General features: G+C 36.8%; 4 protein-coding genes across 7 annotated transcripts; 1 reads left to right on the top strand and 3 right to left on the bottom strand.

The window, feature by feature from the left end:
• Window positions 1-219: 219 nt before the first annotated feature.
• On the bottom strand, window positions 220-8,440 carry LOC129797196 (poly [ADP-ribose] polymerase tankyrase). Its single transcript, XM_055839547.1, has 9 exons — window positions 7,777-8,440; window positions 7,674-7,710; window positions 4,715-5,243; window positions 4,389-4,642; window positions 3,785-4,104; window positions 3,318-3,685; window positions 2,085-3,250; window positions 1,408-2,015; window positions 220-963 (listed from the first exon to the last, which is right to left on the bottom strand). The coding sequence occupies exons 1-9, from the start codon at window positions 7,933-7,935 to the stop codon at window positions 883-885; spliced, it is 3,522 nt and encodes a 1,173-aa protein (XP_055695522.1). The 5' UTR covers window positions 7,936-8,440; the 3' UTR covers window positions 220-882.
• Window positions 8,441-8,507: 67 nt separating this feature from the next.
• Window positions 8,508-22,362, top strand: LOC129797194 (E3 SUMO-protein ligase NSE2-like). Of its 3 annotated transcripts, none has more exons than XM_055839545.1 (6): window positions 8,508-8,693; window positions 8,777-8,904; window positions 9,015-9,114; window positions 9,180-9,348; window positions 9,413-9,555; window positions 22,204-22,362. In XM_055839545.1, the coding sequence occupies exons 1-5, from the start codon at window positions 8,597-8,599 to the stop codon at window positions 9,525-9,527; spliced, it is 609 nt and encodes a 202-aa protein (XP_055695520.1). In that variant the 5' UTR covers window positions 8,508-8,596; the 3' UTR covers window positions 9,528-9,555; window positions 22,204-22,362. The 3 variants fall into 3 exon arrangements, with proteins under 3 accessions (XP_055695520.1, XP_055695521.1, XP_055695519.1); XM_055839546.1 differs by lacking the exon at window positions 22,204-22,362 and adding an exon at window positions 9,683-10,970 and having other exon boundaries at window positions 8,515-8,693; XM_055839544.1 differs by lacking the exon at window positions 22,204-22,362 and adding an exon at window positions 9,647-10,764 and having other exon boundaries at window positions 8,515-8,693.
• Window positions 9,528-13,253, bottom strand: LOC129797193 (homeobox protein Hox-B4). Of its 2 annotated transcripts, none has more exons than XM_055839543.1 (4): window positions 12,696-13,253; window positions 11,002-11,628; window positions 9,933-10,096; window positions 9,528-9,860 (listed from the first exon to the last, which is right to left on the bottom strand). In XM_055839543.1, exons 2-4 carry the CDS (start codon window positions 11,516-11,518, stop codon window positions 9,657-9,659), a joined length of 885 nt encoding a protein of 294 aa, XP_055695518.1. In that variant the 5' UTR covers window positions 11,519-11,628; window positions 12,696-13,253; the 3' UTR covers window positions 9,528-9,656. The 2 variants fall into 2 exon arrangements, with proteins under 2 accessions (XP_055695518.1, XP_055695517.1); XM_055839542.1 differs by lacking the exon at window positions 12,696-13,253 and adding an exon at window positions 11,738-12,109.
• Window positions 21,383-23,136, bottom strand: LOC129797192 (suppressor of fused homolog). Its single transcript, XM_055839541.1, has 4 exons — window positions 22,834-23,136; window positions 22,364-22,772; window positions 22,138-22,294; window positions 21,383-22,072 (listed from the first exon to the last, which is right to left on the bottom strand). Exons 1-4 carry the CDS (start codon window positions 23,051-23,053, stop codon window positions 21,524-21,526), a joined length of 1,335 nt encoding a protein of 444 aa, XP_055695516.1. The 5' UTR covers window positions 23,054-23,136; the 3' UTR covers window positions 21,383-21,523.
• Window positions 23,137-23,187: the final 51 nt, after the last annotated feature.

Here is a 23,187-nt window from a genome sequence, read left to right as displayed (position 1 = left end):
ATGTACAGGTCTTTCTTCTCTACACAGAGACCTTCAAAATTGTATACAAAAATGTTTTTACACCCAAATACTCTTATCGCCCATATACTGGAAATAATGTTTTGTTGACATAGGCTTCATGCAAAGAGAGATTAGAAACCTGAGATTTGGAGAGCGGGAGAGGGAGAGAGAGCAAATTCCATTTGACGAGGAAAAATGAATTGTGTTTTAATGCAGAAATTGGCAATTTTTCATACGTTTATTCGGTGAATATTGCAATATAATCTACATTGTTTGAGAACACAGCTAAATTCCATTTAAATTACAGACAAATAAAATTCTTAACATTACAACCGGGTTCACTTTTTCGGCGATATACCCCGTGTGATCACTTTTGACAATCTCGGGAGGGATAATTTCAATGGGCATGTGAATTTCGGTGCGCGACATTTAGCGGAGTAAGAGGGTAGAAATAACGCACAGGGCGTGATGGTAGGACGATGGTTGTCACAACTGGTACGTAATATTGAGGTTCTTATCCCGTGATTTGGTTACATAAAACCCATTACCCTCTGGAGTGGCTAGTTGGTATCGTGGGTTTGAATGTGGACGCCTCAGGTGTGTCTGGGTGTGTGGAGTATCCCCGAAACAACGTACAGCAGCACAAATGAGGGAGCACCAACGTTTCGGCGACACATTGTTATTATTCTTCCTATTGTCCATGGCATCTGTGGAGATTAGTTGTGTCTCACACATTTGCTGCTGCATCCCTTTGGTCGTGTAGGGCTCAATAGATACCGCTGGTGTTACCACGAGGAATTGATTGAGTTTATTGCGGCAAAGATTTATCGTCGTCGTCCTCCTCCTCTTATCCACCATCACTGGCACTTGATTCACTGTCCATCAACTCGTTGCCTCCTCCGTGCCGCTGGATGTATCCTCCGGCTTCACAATTTGATATGTCACCAAATACTCCGGATAAGCCTGCAAAATTAAAAGTTTTTTTTATTAAGAACTTCTGTAGATACTTATTTGAGGTAAACGGGTCATTGAGTATAAATAGCGTAAAATTAACAATCAATTTTATGGAGATAGGAGTGAGCTGCATTAAATTTATGTTCCGTATACAGAATTGCATAAAACAATTATCTGCTTAGTTGCTATTTGCATTTTCACACAATAAATTACTTTTCATCCCCAGACCAGAATAATGGCCCAAAAGTGCCGGGAGATAAGAATTTATTTATATTGTGTATACTATCTTCTATCCTGTGCCTTTACTTGTTTAGAATTTGCGCAAATTGGCAAAAAGCCATGAGAAATACGAAATACATTATAGTTTTATGAAATTCAGGAATGCAAGTCTTGCGAAAGAACAAACAACTTGAAAAACCACCTCATAATTTTAAAGAAAAAAGCCTCTCTCACCTGCTCTCCGCGATAGACAACATATTCCGGAAAATGAAGCCCTCCAGCTGATGGTCTTCCAATGACAGAATGATGCCCCGGAGGTGCATGTGCCATCTTCATGGCGCTAAATTGTAGAAAAGACTTTCCCAGCGCCACACGGCAGAGAAGTAGCTGACGCGGACAAACGTAGCAGGATTTATCTTTATGTGCTGGACACCCAATACCACCCCCAATGCCGTACACATACTGATTACTCTTGGAACTGTGTTCAGCAAAATAAATGCCAGCCCCGAACATACCACCGATGTAGGCATGTCGCTCATCAAAACCCTTCTGGACGATAGCATTGATAAATGGACTCCCATGGAAAAGCATTCTCTCGCACGCCTGATGGGAATTCTCTTCGGCAATCTCCTGACGTCGGTGAGCATAGCGTTCCCATAGCTTTCTATTTTGCACCTTCTGGATTCGTATGATGTTGTAACGATTGAAATACCCACCAGATTGCCCATTGTCACGATGCTCACGAATTGTTGCTTGCATTTCTTCTTCAACGGCTAAGAATTCCTTATCATCTGGCAGAAGATCCACTAAGAGTGTGAATGGACTTGGTGTTAGTCCCAGTCCTGGAAAAATAACAAAGAAAACATTTCCAATAAAATCATTAGGAATTTTGGTTGAATAAAACTATTAACCTGTTGTGGCTCTGAGTTGAGCAATGCCTTTGAGAATCTTATGACGGAATCCATAAGCTGACACACCAATCTGCTTGAGATCTTCATGCCCCATTTCCACGAGTATTTCCAATGTGATCTGTTCCCTCTCGAACAAATCCACAAGATGATCAAGTTGCAAACTGGACAGGAAACCACCTACTGTGTTGATTGATTCCTGCACAGGTGGTTCGGGTAAGTCTGGATCGGGATCTGAATTATTTTCCGCTCCTTGTAGCGGACTCAGTGATCCCCGTGGCGCTAGCTGTGGCACAGGAATCGAGAGGGTCATTGAGGCCCCCGTGGGAAGGGTTACCGTCTCCGTAATGGGAGACACAACAGTCGTTTGATTACTGGACAGATTTGTTACGGAAGCAGTTGACGATGCAACATTAGACTGAGAAGGTTGCGGTGCAATGGAAGATGTCATAGCGTCCTGAAGGAGACATTTAACATCTTCTGCTGTTGCCAACTCAATTGGTGTCTGTCCTTCTTGATTTTTCACATAGGGATCTGCTCCATGTGCCAAAAGTAGTGCACAGAGCTGAGTTCGTCCCTTCTGGGCTGCCTCATGGAGTGGCGTAAAACCCCATTTGTCTGTTGCATTGACTTTTGTATTGTGCTTTATGAGCAGAGCAGCAATGTCCATGTGTCCAAAGCTTGAGGCATTGTGCAATGGAATAAGTCCCCCCTTATCCTGAGCATTCACATCAGCCCCATTCTCCAGCAAGTATTCAGCTACTTCGAAATTATTATATCCTGCTGCAAGGTGAAGTGGTGACGAATTTCTACCCTGAGAATCACGGCAGTTGATATTTTCCGGCGTTATGAGACGCTGTAGCCGTGCCAGATTCCCCTTCTTTGCTGCATCGAGGACAGCAGCATTGCCCCGCAGAAGATCTGCAACATCCTGATCACCCTCACGCACGAGATCCAACGGAGTAGCACCGTCACGATTGCGCTTATTGGGATCAGCTCCGTGCTTCAGAAGCAATTTGACAATCTCATACTTTCCCTTTGCCGATGCCTCGTGGAGTGGGGTAAATTTCCACAAATCAGCCACATTGACATTCGCTCCGTGCTTCAATAGGAGCTCCGTTACCTCAATATGCCCATACGAACAGCTATTGTGCAGTGGTACTAAACCTCTGTTGAGAAAGAAGGTAATTTACAAACCCAAGTCTTCATAAGTTAAAAAAAAAGAAGGAGACTCACCCTTTGTCAGATGCATGAACCTCAGCACCGTGCTTGAGGAGAAATTCAACAACAGGAACTCGATTGAAACCACTCGCAAAATGGAGTGGACTCGAATTCCTTCCATCGAGATCACGGCAATTCACCATTTCCGGATGAGATAGTATAATACGACGCACAGTCATGAGATCACCGGTTTTGGCTGCCTCCAGTAGCTCAATCTCTAAATCAGCCGATGGTGGGTCACGTAAAATATTTGCCATGCACTCAGGCGCCAGCTGAGCTGCTGTAAATCCCTGTAGTGACACTATCGTTGCATCCACTGAGTAAGAGAAGAGTATCCTGCAAGCCTGAATATTTCCCTGCTTGGCACATAAATGCAGAGCAGTCTACAAAAAAAAGAGATGTTTATTAAAAAAAAAAAAAAGAAACAGAAAATATAGATAACGCTATTGTATGCCACTGGGTGTTATTATGAAAATACACACCTGACCCAGTCCATCGAGCGCATTCACTTTGGCACCGTGTTTCAGAAGACAATCCATAGCATCGTAGTGAGACAATTCAGCGGCCACATGGAGCGATGTGAGGTATTCCGTGTTCCTCTCATTGAGCAGTGCACCCTTCTTAATGAGCAACTCAATGACCTGCTTCCTTTTCGGCGAAACAGACCGCACAGCAGAGTGCAGAGGTGTCTCACCCAAATACGGATGTGCAAAATTCACCGTGTCCGAATTGAGGTTCTTCTTTATGCGCAAAATATCTGACTGGCGACAAGCATCGAGCAAACAATGCCCCTTGTATTCATCTGCGAATGGGATGGGAAGTGGATTAGCAATTATATGGCAACTATTGCGCTTTACTATTCATTGAAAAAAAAAAAAAACAACTCCAAAGTATTTTTTTTGCTTCTTTATAAATAATTTTAAAAAAATTTGGTGCATTTACCAAAACTTTCAACTTTCATTTTGATAATTGAGAAATTAGAAATAGAAACTGTTTTCGGTATGAAGGTGAGTTTAGACCGGCAGAGTATTTAATTTTAAATCCTCCCACAGTGTAAATTTTTGCAATAAAAAAAAACAAACTCACAGGCAATTTTGTTCTGTAACTCCCTCGTTGGCGCGGAATCAATTGCAGACTTATTGTGGCAATTGAGAAGTGTGGGATCGGCTCCTTCACTGAGTAGCAAACTGCAAACTTCAACACGACTCTTTGAGGCTGCTTCATGGAGTGGCGTAAAAGCCCATAGGTCATTTGCATTAACATTCGCCCCGTGTTTTAGCAGTAGCTCCGTCACCTCAAAGTGACCATATGAGCTGGAATTGTGGAGCGGCACGAGTGCCCTGGTGGAGAGACAATATAACATTACTTATGATTAATTTTCACACAGCATATGGTACGCAGCTACAGCTTACCCTTTATCTTTTGCATGAACATCCGCCCCATTTTGCAGTAAAATCTTCACAATACGAATGCGATTGTAGCCACTTGCCAGATGTAGAGGTGTCGATTTTCGTCCATCACTCGCGTGGCAGTTTACATTGAGGGGCGTCAATAGGGCAAGAAGGGTCTCCTCATTTCCCGATCGGGCTGCCTCAAGTAATTCATCTTTACGATATTCTCCCGTGAGTACGGGTCTCGTTATTGCATCTGACAAATCTAGGGGAGTCTTATTCTCGGAATTTCTTATATTTGGATCAGCACCATGCTGAAGGAGTGCAATGCAAACATCCACCTTCCCCTTGCTTGCTGCCTCATGGAGTGGAGTGTAGTTCCAATTGTCTTTGATATTGGGATTGGCACCCGCCTCCAGGAGAACACGCACTACATCGACGTGACCAAAACTACAGCAATTGTGAAGCGGATGGAGGCCTCCCTCGTCACGGGCCTGAATAGAGCCACCATTGGCCAACAAGTACTCCACTATTTCACGACGACCATAGCCTAATCAAAGCAGATAAATTCATATTTTATCTTTCAAAAATTATAATCAACCTCTTCTTAAAAAAAAATCAATCCTCTCTCCGTGATAAAACAAAGATTTATTCATTCAATCTTTCCCCTTTTAACTTTATATTCTCATTTTTCAACCAATAAATTGACCACAATAGAAGAGTAAATGGGAAAAAAAAGAAATATAAAACACTGTAGCACTCTCTCGGAGTACATTATATTGTGGGTTGTCTGGCTCAATGAATGATGTTACATAATTCCTTATACTCTAATTTGCACTTTCTCGCTTTAATAACTTTACAATATATATTATAATTTTTGTGCCTCCTCTGTGTCTGCCTCTTCGTTGCGCATAAAAATCAATAAACGCAAAGTAAAGTTAAATTGTTTATTGCACACTATTATGCAATTTTATACATTAATCAATTTCACATCACGTGCCTTTGCTTTTTTTGTATTTTGATAAAATCTCTTTCTTCCAAAATACACAAAAATGGGGCGACTATTGAAAAGTAGAATTCATTGTATGTGAATTCCTCAATAATTGCACACATTGCACCATTTTACAGTTTGTCTAGGAAGGGCGTATTATTTATCTTTTTTTATAAATTAAATCCGTTTAAGATTTATGAAAAAAAAATATTATGGATTTTCTGTTTTTATTTCTAGAAGTATGTAGTGTTGAAGATAATAATCTTAATTAAATTAAATAAACTTTTGCAAAATAGACTGTAGAACCTAAGTATTTCAATTCTTCATCAAAATCAGCGTGTTATATTCTTACAATATGTAACGTCAATTGTACCTACTGCATATCAGGGTAAAGTGAAATAAATAATTTTTTTTATAGGTCTGGTGCGACGCGTGTAATTACAACAGCTGCAGCAATTTTAGTGTATACAATTCAATTTCATGTCTGTTTACATTTTAAGTTTTTCACCCAATTTCTCAATAATCGTTCGCTAATGATGAAATTTAGCACCTTTCAATTTGTCTTTTGCATTTCTTTGTGCATTTTTTTTCCTTTTTAATCTGATCACAATCTGAGAGAGATGTTTAAGTTGATATCTCTGCTGAATGCGCTAAACGTGTGTGGTGGGTGAGGTGATAAAGATGCAGGAAAGTGGAAGTTATATTATCTGTTTTTGAATCCACTAAAATATCTTCCTCCTTCGCATCATATAATCTTCTTGTGCTGTAATCTTTATGTACGTCTACCACATAAAACTGACGAGGGAAATCGCTTTCATTTGCCGCGCCACCTTCAACACTCTTCTCCTGCTGCAACTTATGAGTCAATTTTGAAAACGCAAAGCACGGGGGTCTTTAATTGCAAATTCACAGTGATGCAATGATCTTACCACGGAGGAAAGAAAAAAACAAAGATATCTCACGCGAATTTTTGTGAAAAATTTTCTAAATTGAATCGCTCAGTGACTTGCAATGGCTCTCATACACAATACACTTTATACTTCTTCTTGTTCACATTGCGAACAAAGACAGCAAAACTCATTGACCATGAGCTCAATGTTATGGATTTTATAGACGGTGGAAGATAAATTTTAAGTAGGAAAAAAAATAGCCAAAAAGGGGGTAAATTTGAGGTGATTAATTACAATGAGCATCGAAATTCTCAATTTTCACTGCTTCAATTTGTTCTGCAAGAGTACATTTTAGTCGGTACATCTCTAAAAGATTTCCCAACATTGGCCTTCTTGCACAAATTCTTCAACTCTTTACTTACAAAAAAAGTCTATAATATTATCATTTTACAAAACAAGAGTTAATTTTTTGGTGTTTTATTGTGATGGAACACTGTATGAATTCAAAGAAATAATCTAATCTAGAGATGAAGAAAAATTAAAAGGAAATTCTGATAAAAAAAACTAATCACAGAAACAAATATTTTCTTTGCGCTTTACGCGATTTGAGGGAAAATAGGTACCTATATCACTTAATTATAAATGAATTTTAATACACGTTTTATATTAAATTTGTATTCGCTTCATTTTCAACGTGTCTCTCAATTGAATTAATCGAGTGTTTTATAATTGACCCAAATTTCAATCACGTTCAATAAATAATTAATTAATTTGCTACGTTGTTCAATCGACAAATTTTGCACTGAGATACCGTTTCATTAATTATTTTGCTACTTTATTCAGGATCTGAAAGCTTATTTGCACATTGAAATATTTTGCTTTAAGGACACTTTAAATCTACAAAAGGTAGAAGAAACAAATGTCCTTTAAAAAATCCTAATTCCTATAAGCAATTAATTAATGCGCAACGTGGAACGAATGGCATTCTTTAAAGCACATCCATTCCCCGAATGCTTTCATCTTGTGTTTATATTAAGAGAGGGTAAGTATATTTTATTGATTTTAGCCACCCCAATGCAATAAGATGATAAACACTCACCGGCTGCAAAGTGAAGTGGTGTGGATTTTCTCCCAGCCTGAAAATTTCAAATTAAAAATAAATGATCTGGGCAATTGCACGTGAATCCGGATGTTCTTCTTACCGTGTCCCGAGCATTCACAGTTGATGGATTTATGAGTTTCTTCACAGTGACAATGTCTCCAGTCTTGCACGCCTCGAAGAGCTCTCTCAGGGGATCGTTGGCGAGAGCTGCAGCATCCAAGTTTACGGATAAAACTGATGATCTCATGCGATTGGACATGGTGCGTATGGTTTCTCGTATCCGGATGTCAATTTATCCACACACAAGTTCCGAAGTTACCACACTGTCTGCCCCTTTTTGCGCCCCCTTTTTTGGCCTTGGGCAATTTTTATTTTCAAAACCCTTCTATCACAGACTCTTCCTTACAATTTCTCTATCCGTTTACTACCCACCACACTTTTTACGGCTTCATTGCCGTTTTTTTTACAGTGAGTTTGGAAAAGATTGTGAAATTCCTTTTCGCTTAGCCATTATTTTTTTTCACTCGCGAAAATTTTCTGTGACACTGCGACACTTTCCCTGCGCCGTTAAAATCGGCCTCCACTAAACCCTTTTTCACTTGCTTATGCCATTGAATAGATCAGAGGGACTTGCACGTCTTCCACGACACCACATTAATATGTTTTATGCCCAGAAATGCAGAGGAAAAACTGAGAAAATCTCACTCGCGTAGAAGCGGAGGAAAACAAAAGCCAAGAACTGCTGTCAAATTCCAAATAAAAAAAGAATCGTCCATTCAATGTGCAAAAGTTGTATTTGCGTTTTGACAATTGGGTTACGTTGAGACATTTGCTGGTATAGTGGTTGATTTGTGATTGTGTGAATTTCCGCTCCGCGGTTGTTTCTCATAAAACCCTTTTTCCTGGAAAATAAAAGCACCATGGCAGAAAAGAACTCAAAAATTGATACAATCAACAACAAGATACTTCACGCTTTGGAGATTTGTGTAATTAATCTCGGCAAGGATCATGAAATTAGTAAGAAAAATGAATTTTCTATTTTTGGGGTTATGTTGCGATATGAAAATAATGAATTTTTCCTGCTTTTTCGTAAATTTTAGCCAAGGAAAATATAATTAACTACAAGGATTTGATGAAGAGACTTGCGACAATTGAAATACAGAAGGATGCACGTATCAGGGCTATTGATAAGGCTAGAAAACATCCCACTGCGAGCGGCTACAAAGAGGTACAGTGTTATTCAAAATTTATGGTATTTTTCATACTCCCGGAAAGAGTTTTGATTTTGTCTTTAATTCAAATCTTTTATTGGTTAACAAAATTTCCCTAATTATCCAGGAATACATTCGCGAAAGCAAGAAAGACGTTCACGTTAATTTGGAAGAATCAAAGCGATACAAGAATTTTGATAAATTCATCAATGATATTAATCGACAAGGTAATTATTTTTCACAGCAAATTGTTTTAAAATACTTAAGGGTAATACTCATCCGGTATTTCCAGGCTCTGATGCAACATCCTCGGCTGAAGGTATGACTGTCACCGAATCAATACAGAAAACTGATCCATTCACGAAGAAACCAATGGTGAATCCAGTCAGAAACAATATTTGCAAGCACGTCTACGACAAGGACAGTTTGAGTAACATTATCAAACTGAATTCCCAAGTCAGGTAGAACAAAAGAATCCTGCAGTTTCTTCTTTATTCATATTTTGTGATTCATTGATGATTTCAGGTGCCCCTATGTTGGCTGTACAAACAAGCAGCGTCTCAGAATGGCTGATGTTACAGAAGACGCATTGCTGAGGATTCAGCTCACTGCACAAGCGAATGAGAGCGATAGCGACTAATTGATTCCACATCTTTGTATCTTTAATGGTGAGTTAGAAATATTTACAAGAATTCTTTCTATTTACATTGGAATGCTAAAGTGATGAAACTCCCTGTACTTTGGTGTGTGGCCTATAAGGATTTACATCTTAGTTATCCTCTTGACCACTTGTAGCCTCCATTGAATCACTGCAGGCTCCCATGTCGGTTTCCGTGGGCGGTAGGGTATTACTGATGGCGACAGCACCAGATGCTGTGATTTGTCTCTGTCGCAGAATAGCTAGTCGCTGCTGAGTAAGTTCCAGATGATGCTTTCTCCATTTTATCCGTCGGTTTTGGAACCAAACTTTAACCTATTAAACACATGCGGGTAATAAGTAATTTAAATGAATATATTTCCTCTCTCTCTCTTCTGTTGGTATTACCTGTGCTTCTGTTAATTGAAGAGTGTGAGCAAGGTAGAGTCTCTCAGGTCCCACCATATATTGCTGTCTCTCAAATTCCGCCTCCAACCTTTCTAATTGCTCTGGAGTAAATATTGTTCGTACCCTTTTGCTCTTCATTGAAGACTTCTTAGACCCACTGTGATCTAAAAATAAATGATACGTAAAAATAACACAAAAAATCAGCCAATATTATTTTAGCATAGTCCAATACATATTTAACGTCAAATATATTTCATTATAGCAAGACTTTCTGCATTATAAATGATAGTATAAGAATTTAAAAATGACAAAGTAATTACACTATAGGATATGTAAAAATATTTTTTTTCTATTATTTCACTGTGCTCAATCCTTTCTTCGATTATTAATAAGATATTATAAGATATACCTTGAGAAGACATTGGATGAAACTTATATTAGTAAAATATATTAAAATTCCTCTCAGTTTTATCACGTCCTTTTCCATATTTCATTGATACAAAATAATATTCATACTACAACTTTAACAATTCGTCTTACGTCTCACCTTACTTGAAACCATTGTGTTGATCAATAAAGAAAGATAGAATCCGAAAAGACATAATTTTGTATTAATGAGTTTAATTCATTCATAAATAGATGTTCAAGGATCCTAAAACATTCAACATTATGAGATAAGAAAACCATTTAGCCTAAACTTCAATCGAACAGAAAAAAATTACAAAGTTTATTTTAAGAACAATACCTTTAATTATTGAATAAAAAGAGATTGTTTGTGGCAGTTAAAATATTATAGCCCATTGGATCTAAAATAAATGATTAAAAACTCTTATTTTTCTATTTCTCGCATCTTTTACTTTTACATTGATTTAGCCCCAAAACCGTTTGTGAAAATAATCAATTTTAGAACACTTGACAAAAATCTATTTTGAAACTACATAAAACTTTGTTAATTAGTTAATATGTAAGCATGAGTTTTTACAGTGTTTATAATACTTAAAAAAAAATTAACGCAAAATATAAAACAAAATAGCAAAAGAATTTAAAAATTTCCTTAAAAAAATCTTACCACTCCTGTTTCGTTCCCTTTGTGGAAAACTAAGATGATTTGCTGTTGACGAGGAATGTTGTTGATGGAGTTGCTGGAGACTCTGAAGAGCGGATGGTTGGTGGTGGGTATAGTGCGGGGAAAGGGCTGAAATCCCCGGGAGTCTCGTCAAATTTCCTCCACTGAGGCTAAGAAGCCGTTGGCTTTCCGCAAAGTGATTTACACTTTTGTTGCTATCGGTGGTGATGTTGTGATTGAGTGATAAGTTCATAACATCCTCGAAAGTGCGATTGTTGTTATCTGCAGCAGCTGCAGCAGCAGCCGCTGCATTCTTCTTGAGACCCAAAATTGCGGCAATTGTAAAGGATTTCCCGATGTTTCCATTCACAACCTCCAAGGGGGTGTTGTGCCCATTTTCTATGTCACTGAATGACTGTGTTGGTGGATGATGATGATTTGGGATAGTGCCAGGAGTGGAGACTCCAGTGAGAAAGTGTGACAGTGGATTTGATGGATACTTTGTAGAAGGATGGATCATTTTTTTTCTGTATGCACTTCTTCACTTGCAATTCACCAACACTTTGCTTATCTCTCGGATAAATTTCATTAATGATTTTTTTCCACGTCTGCTTGTATTTTCTGTGGGTTCTGGAACAAGAGGGAGATCCGGTATTAGTTCAATGAATGTTCAACCACTATAAAATTGTGTATATGAGGATAAAATACTGAAAAAAAATGTCGTTTGGTTTAGAATTACTTTTCACAGATCTCTTTGCTAAAAACTTTCCGTTTAGCACTAAATCACTTTAGTATATTGAATAGAGGTATAATTTAAAGAGGACAAACAGCACTGAAATGTATATAACATTCAATTCACTCAAATTCTTCATAGGAGAGTCATAGAAGGAGATATGATGACCCTTTCTCGAATTTCTTTGGACACAGTTTCTCCAGTTTCTACTCGATCTCTCAGAGTTCGTTTGCCGGATATTTCAGACCGCACTTTTAGTTCTTTTGCCTCACTTTTTTCGACTCTTTGACACACGATACAAGTGCAGCGACAAAACTAAACTGTAATTACAATAAAACTGAGATATTAGGTAAACACATATTAATTTACCCGCATTTGAAACTATTGTTTGTGCGAATGGTGGTGGTATTTTAATATACCGTGCATATATAATTTTTTTTGTTAAACTTCCTTTTGTGCGTCTCTTCAATTTGCCTATTATATACAGTATGTGTCTCTCTATTTCGAGGTGAAGAACTGTTTAGCAGCATAAACGAAAAAAAAAAATCAACTAAAATTTTCCTCCGCCGTTCCGCCTTCCTGAAGATGCACATCAAAGTGTATTCCTCTTTTTTTAACCCCCGCACATTTCACAGATATTACCTACTATTCACTAATTTCTTTCTAACACACAAACTATTATTTCTCGTGTCCTTCTTGATGAATATTTTTCGTAATGTGTCGTATGGTTGTACAAAATTTTTTTAAGAAACAATGGTTTCTGGTTAAAAAATTTGAAATAAACTCAACACCTTCGTAGCACAATTTACTGATGCAACTATCTATGAAATGAAGATAATTTTCTTCACTTGATAATCATGAATAATGTGACAAAGAGTAGGAGAAATTGTAATAATTTACATCAATTATATTATGTGGGGGCTCCTATAGTTTTTTTTTGTCTAAGAAAACCCCTTTGGCGTACCTCTCAAAATTTCATGGCTCGTGAATATCCACTTGTCGGATTAGGTAAAAATTATATTTATTTTTTTGGAACAATTTCACATTAAAAAAAAGATCTTATTAACTTTGAGTCATTTAGTTTATAGACGATACACTTTACAGAAAAACAACTTTCAGTCACATTAAATATTTAGGTATAATACTTTGCGGAGGGAGCACTGTCTCGTCCGTTCCTGACCAGCTTCACAAGAAGAATGATGAATTTCCCTCCTGCAGGTCGTATATGGTAAAATCCCAACGAGGGTCGGTTGATCAAGAAACAGTGCTGTTGCGACGGAAGTTGGTGATGGAATACGTGGTGTTCTCAATCATTATTACGCTAATATACCACCCTCATTATAAAATGGGGAGTGAAGAAGGTCTTGATTTAATATGGACGTGTGCTGCCCCATCATTGAGATTCTCAATCAGCATGGTGGGATGCTGTGTGAGAGTGCGCAGTTGCCACATTGGCCATTTCCCCGCCATTCTTTACACAAATATTAATTTATTTATTTATTTTTATTCAAGTTTCTATTAATTCCAACACAATTTGTATTTTGAAAAAAATCTTGAAAAATTTTTATCATTGAGTTTTTAGAGTCTAATTTAGAAAAAAAATACAATGTTGATTATTACATTCCCACTCCAGCTCTCCTCCGGTGAAGTGATATAAACACGAAACTCCGCCTCTTTTCCACCCCAATCTCAATAAAGGGCCATGGAGAGAGAGATGAGGTAATAACATAGAAGCTCTGTGTGCTTCCGCTATATTTACTATGAATACAAAGGATATAGAGAGGAGAAATGGTAGGATGATGGTGCATAGAAGGGAAACTAGGAAAACCCCAAACTGATTTTATGGGTGGTGAATGAATTCAATTTAATTATGGTCGACCAAAATAAGCGCCAATAATTTATGCTTTTTCTTTCAATTAGCTCCCACTGTTGTTCTTTTGTGAATTTGCTGAATTATTAGTGTTTTAGGTAAAAATTGCTATGATATGTACGTTTACGTTTTTGCGTTCTACTATATCAAATAACAAATTTAGTAGTTTTGTAGTAAACTAGAGCAAGGACATTTTATTACATTAAAGAAGAACTTTTATGAAATGTAACCCTTTTTATGCAATGAAAAATATTCACGTGAAATTATAATGCAAAATAATTTCCATTAGTTAGATCTTCTTTGGAAACTTAAATCGTTCTGTTAAATAATTTATAGGTTTAAGGCATTTAAAGACTAATTGGGTAGATGTTGTAAGTTGCAAAATCTGCAAAAGACATTAAAAAAAATACATTTTCACAAATAAGTTGGATCTAAGGAATTAATTGAATGAATATCGTGAAGAGAAGATCAATTTTTCAGTTTTTTCTGTCACATGCCAACATCTTATGTCTTTAATATTAATTAAAATCCTTTCATAAGAAAAAAAAAACAGTTTATTTCACCAAAATCTGTAGGTATTATTTAGTTTTTTTCCAATAAACTACCCAATAGCAAAGGGTTAAAATAACAAAACTTTCCGACATTAAAAAATAATATGCACAACATATTACATTTCATTTTAACAAAGAAGAATATTTATTGGTGGAATTAAAATTCCATTGAGATATAAATTGAGTCTGCGGGGGTGGTTGGTGTGTACTTAAAGAATTTTCATAAATATTTCCATAATGAAAAATCAGTGTTGGTCTTTCTATGAATATTTTCGTTTGTTGTATATATGTATGTGTATACATACACTCTTGTTGCCTTTTTCGCGGCAGCGCGGAATATTTATGATGGAAAATTAAAAATACCACCTCAAAAACTTTTCTCGGGGGCTGCTTATACCACACCCCTGGATGCCTCCATGCGAGATGCAGAACAAAAAGTTTTTTGATTTGTTTGAAAGTCTTCGTACTCTGCATATGCTGCTGGAATATTGAGTTGGGGATGTGGGTGGTTTTTTTTTTGTTTGATGGGTGGGTCCTATATTAAAAATTCATTTTGTGGCTCTTCAGTCTGCTTTTTTGTGTAAATCAAATTTTGCAACAGCACAATGAGGAAAATGCACTGAGGTGAAAAATTGGAAATTTCTATTCAATATGGCAGCGCTTTACTATATAACAATTTTTGATGAAAGATTTTTCGGGATATAATATTAAAATTTTTGTTTATAGTTGAGTAATCAAAAGTATTGGCAATATCATGGTGAATTGGTGTGCGATATAGGATAGATGGAGCAAGGCAAATGAAAAAAAAAACAGCTAAATTTGGAGCATTTGTTTGGTGGAGATTTTGTAATTTTAAAATTCTTACAAATTTAGACATCACAACGGAAGGAATCTTTTCAATCATCGCGCGACAGAAAAATGCAATATAGTGTAATGAAATGGAAGCAGAAAAGAAAGGTATTTCCCTTTTGCTATTGCTAACTTTATTCTCCATTCGCAATATGTACAGCATCTTGCGTTTTGCTTCTCCTTTTGAAGTCTCTGCTGCTGAAATTCTTCCTGCCCACACCAAAAGCGCCAAATCCTCGTTGAGAGTTGTGTGTCTCTATGTTGAGGGAAAATGCTGATGATGGAATGAGAAACCACATCATAAATGATGATGGCGGATTGAGATGTTTCCCCCCTCCCCCGCGTTTTTCCGTGGCTTGATGGACGCGTTATGGAACGCGAGTGAAGAATAAACAATTCAAAATTGCTCTGAACACGCCTACATTTCCCAGAATTTTTCCATCCTTTCCTCTTTGGTGGATTTTCTCCCTCTGCAACAGCATGAACGCATGCGTCCTCCCTGCGGCTGGGTCGAAGGATAAAAGTTTTGCTTTTACCACAAATACACTCAATGAGGGGGTGGTTTAATAAAAAAAAAACCCGTAGCAATTTTCCGGAAAATTATATCTAATTCCAATAACATGGGCTATTATTATGTTCGTCTCATGACTCACGAATTACTTGTCAAGAATGCCTTTGAAAATTCTTATTAAAAAAACCAAAGACTAAGTTGCTCATTATTGTGATAAATTATCTCAATAGTGTGTAACCGAGAAAGGGACAAATTTTATTCGCATGTATGTGAGCCATCCTTTGTCATTATGAGCAATATTTCATACAATAAATTCATTATTGACAAAAGCATATCTTTATGACGGTAAATTCTCTATCACAACACGATAATCTTTTATGCGTCTATTGGAAAATTAAATTTTCCATTTTGATTAAACATCGCGAAAGGCTTTTCATTAAAGTTGTGTTTTACCAGGGTCGTACTAACATCAAAAAAATCTTTTTCGGGTTTGTTTTATAATTAGATTAAATGAAATTTCTGCTATAGAATGATCGTAACTTTTAATGATAAAAAATTAAGAAAAATCTTAAAGAATTTTCAAGACTACACTTTGAATGAGATATATAACTAATTCGTAATCCCTTACCTATCTTACCCACTTTATCAGGCATAGGCTATGAAAAGTAGAAAATTAACTAACAAAACTAGAATTTGACTCAAGAAACCAATTTTTAATTGCTTCAATCAAAAATCTTTAACCGTATTATTTCACTTAAAGTAAAAAGAAAATCAATGTTTTTTTTTGTTTTTCATGACAGAGTAATATCTTTTTTGGTTCAACTCACATAATAATGGATATTTCGACCCTGGTGAAAATTCTTGCTAGAAATTATTTCATTATCTCCCCGCCATGCGAAAGGGAGCTCATAGAATTCTTTGTGTTTTACCTCCCCACAAATTTCCTGAAAAAGGGGCGCGCTTTCCACACCCACAGGCTTGCAAAAGCTCCGCACAGTAAACTTTATCTTCACTTGTGCTTTCATCTACATCCCCCTAAAGCTTCACAGGAGAATGGGCCCAATAGACCGAAAATTTCCACACAAAAGCCACCCACGGAGGAAAAATTTGTGTGCAGGAAAATTATGAAGTTTTTATTGATAGTCATAACACAAACTTAACGCATTGTAGAAGAGTTCACTGGAAAATGGGTCCATATTAGTGTATGGGGCAATATTGGAGTTGGTAAAATTAATTTTGGGGTTGTGATTGCAAAATGCAACATAGAATTGTACTTATATTCACTGTTGGCCAAGTGGAACGATAATTAAATTACGTGAATTTTAAACAGACAGATATATCGCCAGTATAAATCGTGCTGCAATTCATTTTAATTAATATTTCAAATATAATTTGCTGGGTGGAACTGGATGTTTGCAACCCCTTTTTGCAATTTAATTTGTATCAAAAACAGAATTTCGGGGTAACGAAATTAATAAACATTTTGAACAAAGCACTACTGGTATGGACGGAAGTGGCCCAAAATTATCTCTTATGTCCGTAATCAGCAATGGTGAAGTTTTGATAATTTCTCAAGTACACCCGTATGTATTCTAAAATTTTCTCTCTGAAAAGTATTTTGGTTTTATTTTAGATGAAGCCAAAGGTGGAATTAACAATGGATAAAACATTTGTTTGTCGACTGAGAGATTAAATAGATACTCTTTTAATTACCAGATATTCAAAAATGTATGCAATGACCATGGAAATAGCTACCTATAATGAGAATACTATATGTATATATACAGAACTGTGAGCCAATGAAAGACCATTTTAATCGGATTTTGGTTATGCAACGGATATGTGGAGAATCCCTTGGTTTGTTTGTTCTGCCATGTTCATCATTAAAGTCAAAAGTCCATCAATTTAATTAACGCTCAGAGCCCTAATTAAATCTGTTACGTTTTGCAAAATCTCATTAAGTCCTTCCTAAGCTTCATTTAGCCGTCTAGTTGGACAGACAGGATGAAATTAAAAAAAAAAAGAGCAGAGAAGCTCTTTATTGTGAAGCGTTTAACTTGGATTCTATTGGTTTCGTGAATACAATATAAATAATAGGGTGAGTATTGATGAAATATTGAGTGTGACCAATCGAAAAGCATAAATATCGACCACCCCTCAACAAATTATATCAACTTGTGGCATTATATGGAAAATATTATTAGTGGGTGTTGTGCTTGAGTCGAGTGTTTGTTGAGGAGATGCTTGAATGTCTTGTGTGTTGTCTCTTGGAGCCCCCTTCAAATTCTAGAGTTGAGATTATGTTGGTATAATGTGTGGCAGGAGGTTGAGGGTAAATTGTTTGAGAGAAAGTGTTTTACATACATGTGTACATATATAGATATATTATATAGAATGATGACAGGTAAGAAGATTTGGTGAATTACTAGCATGATCAAAATTCCTTACAGGGGGTCTCATCACTTTCTCCTTCAGTCTCGGGCTAATCCCACACAACCCCCACCAAACCCTGTAAAAGAGGCCTCCTCTGGTGAAATGGAAAGTGATCTAATGATGTCTTAAATGTCTACACGCAATTTTCCTGTGGGTTAGATGAAAATTAATTGCCGCCACGTGCTCGTTGTGTGGGGTAATTTGTCATTTATCTCATTAAATTATCAAATCTACCTTTTGTTGATTTTTCAACCATCCCAAATTATATTATACCTCCCTCCATTGAGATTCTCATAAAATTGCCCCGACAATGAAAATTCTCTCTGTGTGCCATGGGTGAAGAGGGAAAAAGTCAAATATGCATCCCATCAACCCCGCAATTTAATCATGAGCATCTTTTTTTTCTCAACTGTGAAATGGATTTAGCAAGTGTATCCTCTCGAGCTCACCCTTCCTATTTTATGGGCTGCAAAAATGAATGGGGTGGAACACGTGCTAACTACAGAGGACATGATTTTTTAATTTTATCACTTTGATTTTCCCCCTCAAGCTCTCAAGGGTGAATGTACAACATTTTTTTGTTGAAATGTTTCAGTATCAATTAAATTCCTCTAATGATATTACATCAGGGTAATCCAATATATAATGCAAATTATTTCTACTGAAAATTAAAAAAAATTGAAAGATAGCACTACTACATAGGTATAATTCTAATTTGTGTCGATTGTTCTACTTATAGTTTTTGGATAAATACTTAGTTCTTCCAAAGATCAAAATTTAGTGTTAAGTTGCAAATTATATGCTTTTATTTGGGTTAGTCTAAATTTTAGGTTTGCAATTCTATTCTATTTCGCCTTGGCACATAGGAAGTTACAGAGTGGGTGATTCCCCAGGCTTACATATGACTTCATACCACAAGTTCATCGATATTTTTTATTCCGTAAATTAGGTACCTACCCATTTACTAAATAATGTAAAACGAAATCCGATTTTAGTAACTTTGTCTACGATTTATGTATGTGAAATATTTCTTTTAAAAGTAAATCTTCTAAAGAAATCTTATTAAAGATTTTAGATAGATTTTTGAAAAAATCCTTATTTTCTGTCTGCATATGTGGATTAATCAAATTTTGATTATTTCAAATAGCTACCTAACATGATACTGAAATTATAAAAAAAAAATAAAATAATACCGTGCTTGGTAGGACAAAATACACCCGCATTCATTCTGTAAGACAAGATTAGGGGTTGAAGTGATGCTCTTGTCAAGTAAAAGGACAATTATTATTTTTTTTTCCTATACAGAAATAGGGTAACCCCTCTTATTAGATAATTTTTGTACACAACAAAATGTTCCGCGTCACTTAACGTTTACGACAGATAAAGTGAGGTGCAGAACAGGCTTCCTCAATCCGTGCTCTTTTCTTTTTATTATTAAAAAATACATTTTGCTGCTTTGCTATAGAACTTTTCTAACTTGTAAAATGTAAATATTATGGAAAGTATTGTGGTAAGCCGACGTGTGATTTAGAATGAGAAAATTGGGAATTTTTGAAATTCTATTATGGAAAGGATGGAAAGTCTTCATTTTGGAGCCACTCAAAATTGGATTTCAAATGCAATTCTTATCTGTGAATAAGGATAGATAGATAGGTATTCAGCAGTTCCTTAAACATAGCGAAAAAAATCAATTAAAAATGGATATTAAGATATTTCATACATTTCGTAGTTACCGGACTTAGAAATCAACATTGGTTTTTGATTTAAAAAAAAAACAGCTTTTTATCAGAAATGTTTTTTATCAGATTCAAATCAATTAAGTAATCCTTTAATCTATATATTTAGAAATAATTGTCATTAGCATAGTGTAATTATAATTAAGACTATGTATGTATTGCAGATTGGTTATTTAATCGTAACAAAAGTTTTAAAATTATTTTTTTAACGGAAGAAATAACTTTTTGGGAAATGTAGAATATTTATTGGTTGTAATGAGGAGGGTAAAAGAGCCAAGTTTCGCCTCGAAATATTCAATGATTTGATTCTTAATGTATGTTCCTCGCTCTTTTCATGGTTTTAAACGGAAAATGTAGCTTTTATCCTTGCGTATACATAGAAAATATCTTCGAATTGGGGGAGAGAGAATGAAAACAGCAGTTAAAGTGGGTGGAAGGATTTCGGTGGGATGATGCGACTGTGGAATGCTTGGTATTTCAATTAATCCCTCCCGGAATCAAAAGAGCGGACGACCGACGGTGCTCTCTTTATGTTTCCAACTAAACTATGTAATAGTATTTTTCTGCACATGCAGAGAACGCTCCGAGAGTACATTTCAATTCTGTATACCCAGGGAAGGATTCAGACGCCAATTAGGCTCATTTGTCGCTTCATTTACTTCCTGCTACATAAGATTTTAGTTAATAATGGTACATGTACTAATATTGAAAAAAATAGCAATAATTCTAAATTTTGTTCATTATTTAATTTTAAATATTTCTCAAAAAGGGATTTTATTAAATCTTTTTAAAAGTCAAATATTTTTAATCTCGATGCTCTTTAATAAATAATTTAAAAGTTATTAGAAAAATTGTACAATTCTACTTTTAAAGACCACCTAATGACACTGAGAATTCGGCTCTGTCGCCCCATTTTCTTTAACAGAGATTTTCACTAACCCTTGAAGAGACACGCGACTTTTCCGGGCAGCTCCTCATCTAATTTCAAAGCAATTTTGTAAGAGAATTTTCACGCGCATTTTATTCTACAGTGCATTTCATGGATATACATTTTAGCACAATCTCTGAGAGAGTGAAAAGCTAAATTTCCACCACCCTCCCCCAGCCCCACCTATGTACATCTTCCAACAGCGCAAAAGATAAAAGACATTTTAGCCAATGTGCTTTAGTAAAATTTCCCCAACAAAATCCCTGATAATTTTCCACAGTCATTTTCCTCTGTCCCCATTCAATGTTAAATGATATTGTTGAGGCATTACTTGACACGACAAAAATGTCCATAAGGGTTGATCTCATCATCCACACCCCACACTCTATTGCCCTCAACTTTTTCATCCAACTTTATACTCTCCTTGGCAAATTTAGCGACGCCTTCACGAGCTCATCCCTCTCGGGTGGTGGTGGTGGTGCTCTTTGAGAGAATGGAATGCTTTTTATGTGCCGCTTAATAAATGCTGAATATATTGGACGTCGAGCGCACGGGGGTGGGTTTTTTGGTGTGGTGCGCGATTAGAGAGAAAAACACAAAACGGTGGTACTTATCTCACCCACGGAGTCTCTCTGCTACCCACCCAAAACCCCCAGCCATCGTTTTCCTGCAAGTGATTGATGTTGCTAAATGATGAATTAATTTCAGATAAAATGTAATAAGATGCTGAAGAAGTTTGCCCCAGAGGAAGACCATCAAAGAAATCTCACTGGTTTTATAAGTATAAAAAATCTGTATATTAAATTCTTCGTGGAGAATTTGTGGAAGATATAAAAAAAAAGTTGCTTAGTCAAGGGAGAATATACGATTAAGTATAAAATACGAAAGAATTTCGAGGCACATGTCGGTGGGGTTCATGGCAGGAAGATTTTCGATTCAGTCATACGTGGATTGTCAATGATGATTTTCAAACCCTTGTCGAGGAATTCAAATTCCATGGGGAGGCTGAGATTGTTAAATTTTTCGGTGATTCCCTCAAAGGCGTTCAGCATACGTGGTACCAAGTCATCGGGGATGAGAATCTGCATCCAGTAGCCAATGAGGGCGTAGGGATGTCGACGATTTACCATTGCTCCCGTCACTGATTCCGCCACAAATGTCACGGCGAGACTCTGACTCTTGAATGTAAAGTGGCGACCGTGTCTAATGCGATCCTTTATGGCGAGCACGAGGAATTTGGTGGCATAGGGGGCTAGGGTAAATTCAATTCCACCCAGGGGAACTGAGTGTCCTGTTAGGGGTTTCGTATCAATTGGTCCGCTCATGCTTAGGGAGTTGCTGGTACTCATTGAAGAGGAAAACGGTGAGAATTCTTCAGCTTTCATTGAAATATATTCTCGGCTAACATCCATGGCGGGCATTTCGGGATAATCATCCGTTTTGACTTCTTGTTTGATGGAGATCTGAAAAGGATATATGTTTTTTTTTACCTAACACAATCCCCATTTTTATTCCTCGAAGAACTTACAGCTGGAAATTCTTTAAAGGTAAATTCAGCATTCACGCCAACTAAATCTGAACCTTCTTTTTCCAGATCATCCTCAAGCTCACGGAGAGTTTCGGGAAAGAGCTCAAAGACACTTTTGGATCTCTTCATATCCGTTACGAGAAATTCGCCTCCCGTCCTAGAAACAATAAAAAAGAACTTGTAAGTTTCATCACATTGAATTCATAAAGCAAATTTCATTTCTTACATTGGATTATTACTGAGAAGATTGAGGACACCCTTGCCATTCCATCGGGATGCTTGCTCGAGCTCCTCACTAGTCACTCCGACTATTTGACAAAAATCCACCCAGCCAAAGGGGGTTTCTTTCCTTCTAAGCTGAGCATCTTCAGCAATGAGCATATGAAGAATTTTAGAATCCGTATTGTCCAGAGATTTTTTCGGCCAGGGAATGTTGTCTCCCACGCAAAAACGATTCCCAGTCGTAAAAACATATCGGGCAAGATCTTGCAAGAGATTTGCAGGCCAAGTTGGTGGACGCTGATTCTTGTCGTCAGTCTTCAGGAGACGAAAAGTCAATTCGAATCCCATTCCTGAACGAAACTCCAAGTCTGCTGATGGTTCTGGAATATGGACTCTTCCATCTCCGTGCAGGTCTGTGGTTAAATTTGGAATTCAGTCTCTTGTTTTCATAGGAGGTAAGTCAAAAGTACTAACCAGACAGCCCAAAGGATACATAATGCCAGTGAGGTGGGATATTCCTTGCAGGATCCCCTTTATTGTCATACATAGTGATGTAGTCAAGGACGTCATTTCCTCCCAACCAGTATTTCAGAATAGTGCTAACTTGCAGGGGATTCTTCTGATCAGGATACACTCTTCGGCATTCATCAAAGAGAGATTTGAGTCCTGGGGGAGCATTTGTAAAGTTTTCCATCGTTTTTCTTTCGGAAAAATCACTTAAAGTCGAAAAGTAAACAAACTCTCATTCTTGAACAAAAAAATCAACCCGATAACTTCAATTTGGTGGAATTGTCCTATGACGATTCCACTGTATTTCTCCAGCAGATC

This window comes from Lutzomyia longipalpis, chromosome 1 (assembly GCF_024334085.1).
Source record: "Lutzomyia longipalpis isolate SR_M1_2022 chromosome 1, ASM2433408v1".
NCBI classification, from domain to species: Eukaryota; Metazoa; Arthropoda; class Insecta; order Diptera; family Psychodidae; genus Lutzomyia; species Lutzomyia longipalpis.
This window is presented reverse-complemented; position numbering and strand designations above follow the sequence as displayed.

What these genes read in the sequence shown, in the direction of transcription:
- LOC129797196 (XM_055839547.1), bottom strand. Translation starts at nt 7,935, where the DNA reads ATGTCCAATCGCATGAGATCATCAGTTTTATCCGTAAACTTGGATGCT. An exon ending in CTGTGAATGCTCGGGACACG is followed by an intron (nt 7,711 to 7,776) that starts GTAAGAAGAACA and finishes TGAAATTTTCAG; the next exon opens with GCTGGGAGAAAATCCACACC. An exon ending in GTTCATGCATCTGACAAAGG is followed by an intron (nt 3,251 to 3,317) that starts GTGAGTCTCCTT and finishes CTTTCTCAACAG; the next exon opens with AGGTTTAGTACCACTGCACA.
- LOC129797194 (XM_055839545.1), top strand. Translation starts at nt 8,597, where the DNA reads ATGGCAGAAAAGAACTCAAAAATTGATACAATCAACAACAAGATACTT. An exon ending in CTGCGAGCGGCTACAAAGAG is followed by an intron (nt 8,905 to 9,014) that starts GTACAGTGTTAT and finishes CTAATTATCCAG; the next exon opens with GAATACATTCGCGAAAGCAA. An exon ending in AAACTGAATTCCCAAGTCAG is followed by an intron (nt 9,349 to 9,412) that starts GTAGAACAAAAG and finishes TGATGATTTCAG; the next exon opens with GTGCCCCTATGTTGGCTGTA.
- LOC129797193 (XM_055839543.1), bottom strand. Translation starts at nt 11,518, where the DNA reads ATGATCCATCCTTCTACAAAGTATCCATCAAATCCACTGTCACACTTT. An exon ending in AAGGGAACGAAACAGGAGTG is followed by an intron (nt 10,097 to 11,001) that starts GTAAGATTTTTT and finishes ATTTATTTTTAG; the next exon opens with ATCACAGTGGGTCTAAGAAG. An exon ending in TTCAATTAACAGAAGCACAG is followed by an intron (nt 9,861 to 9,932) that starts GTAATACCAACA and finishes TGTGTTTAATAG; the next exon opens with GTTAAAGTTTGGTTCCAAAA.
- LOC129797192 (XM_055839541.1), bottom strand. Translation starts at nt 23,053, where the DNA reads ATGGAAAACTTTACAAATGCTCCCCCAGGACTCAAATCTCTCTTTGAT. An exon ending in CTTCTCAGTAATAATCCAAT is followed by an intron (nt 22,295 to 22,363) that starts GTAAGAAATGAA and finishes TATTGTTTCTAG; the next exon opens with GACGGGAGGCGAATTTCTCG. An exon ending in CCTTTAAAGAATTTCCAGCT is followed by an intron (nt 22,073 to 22,137) that starts GTAAGTTCTTCG and finishes TATCCTTTTCAG; the next exon opens with ATCTCCATCAAACAAGAAGT.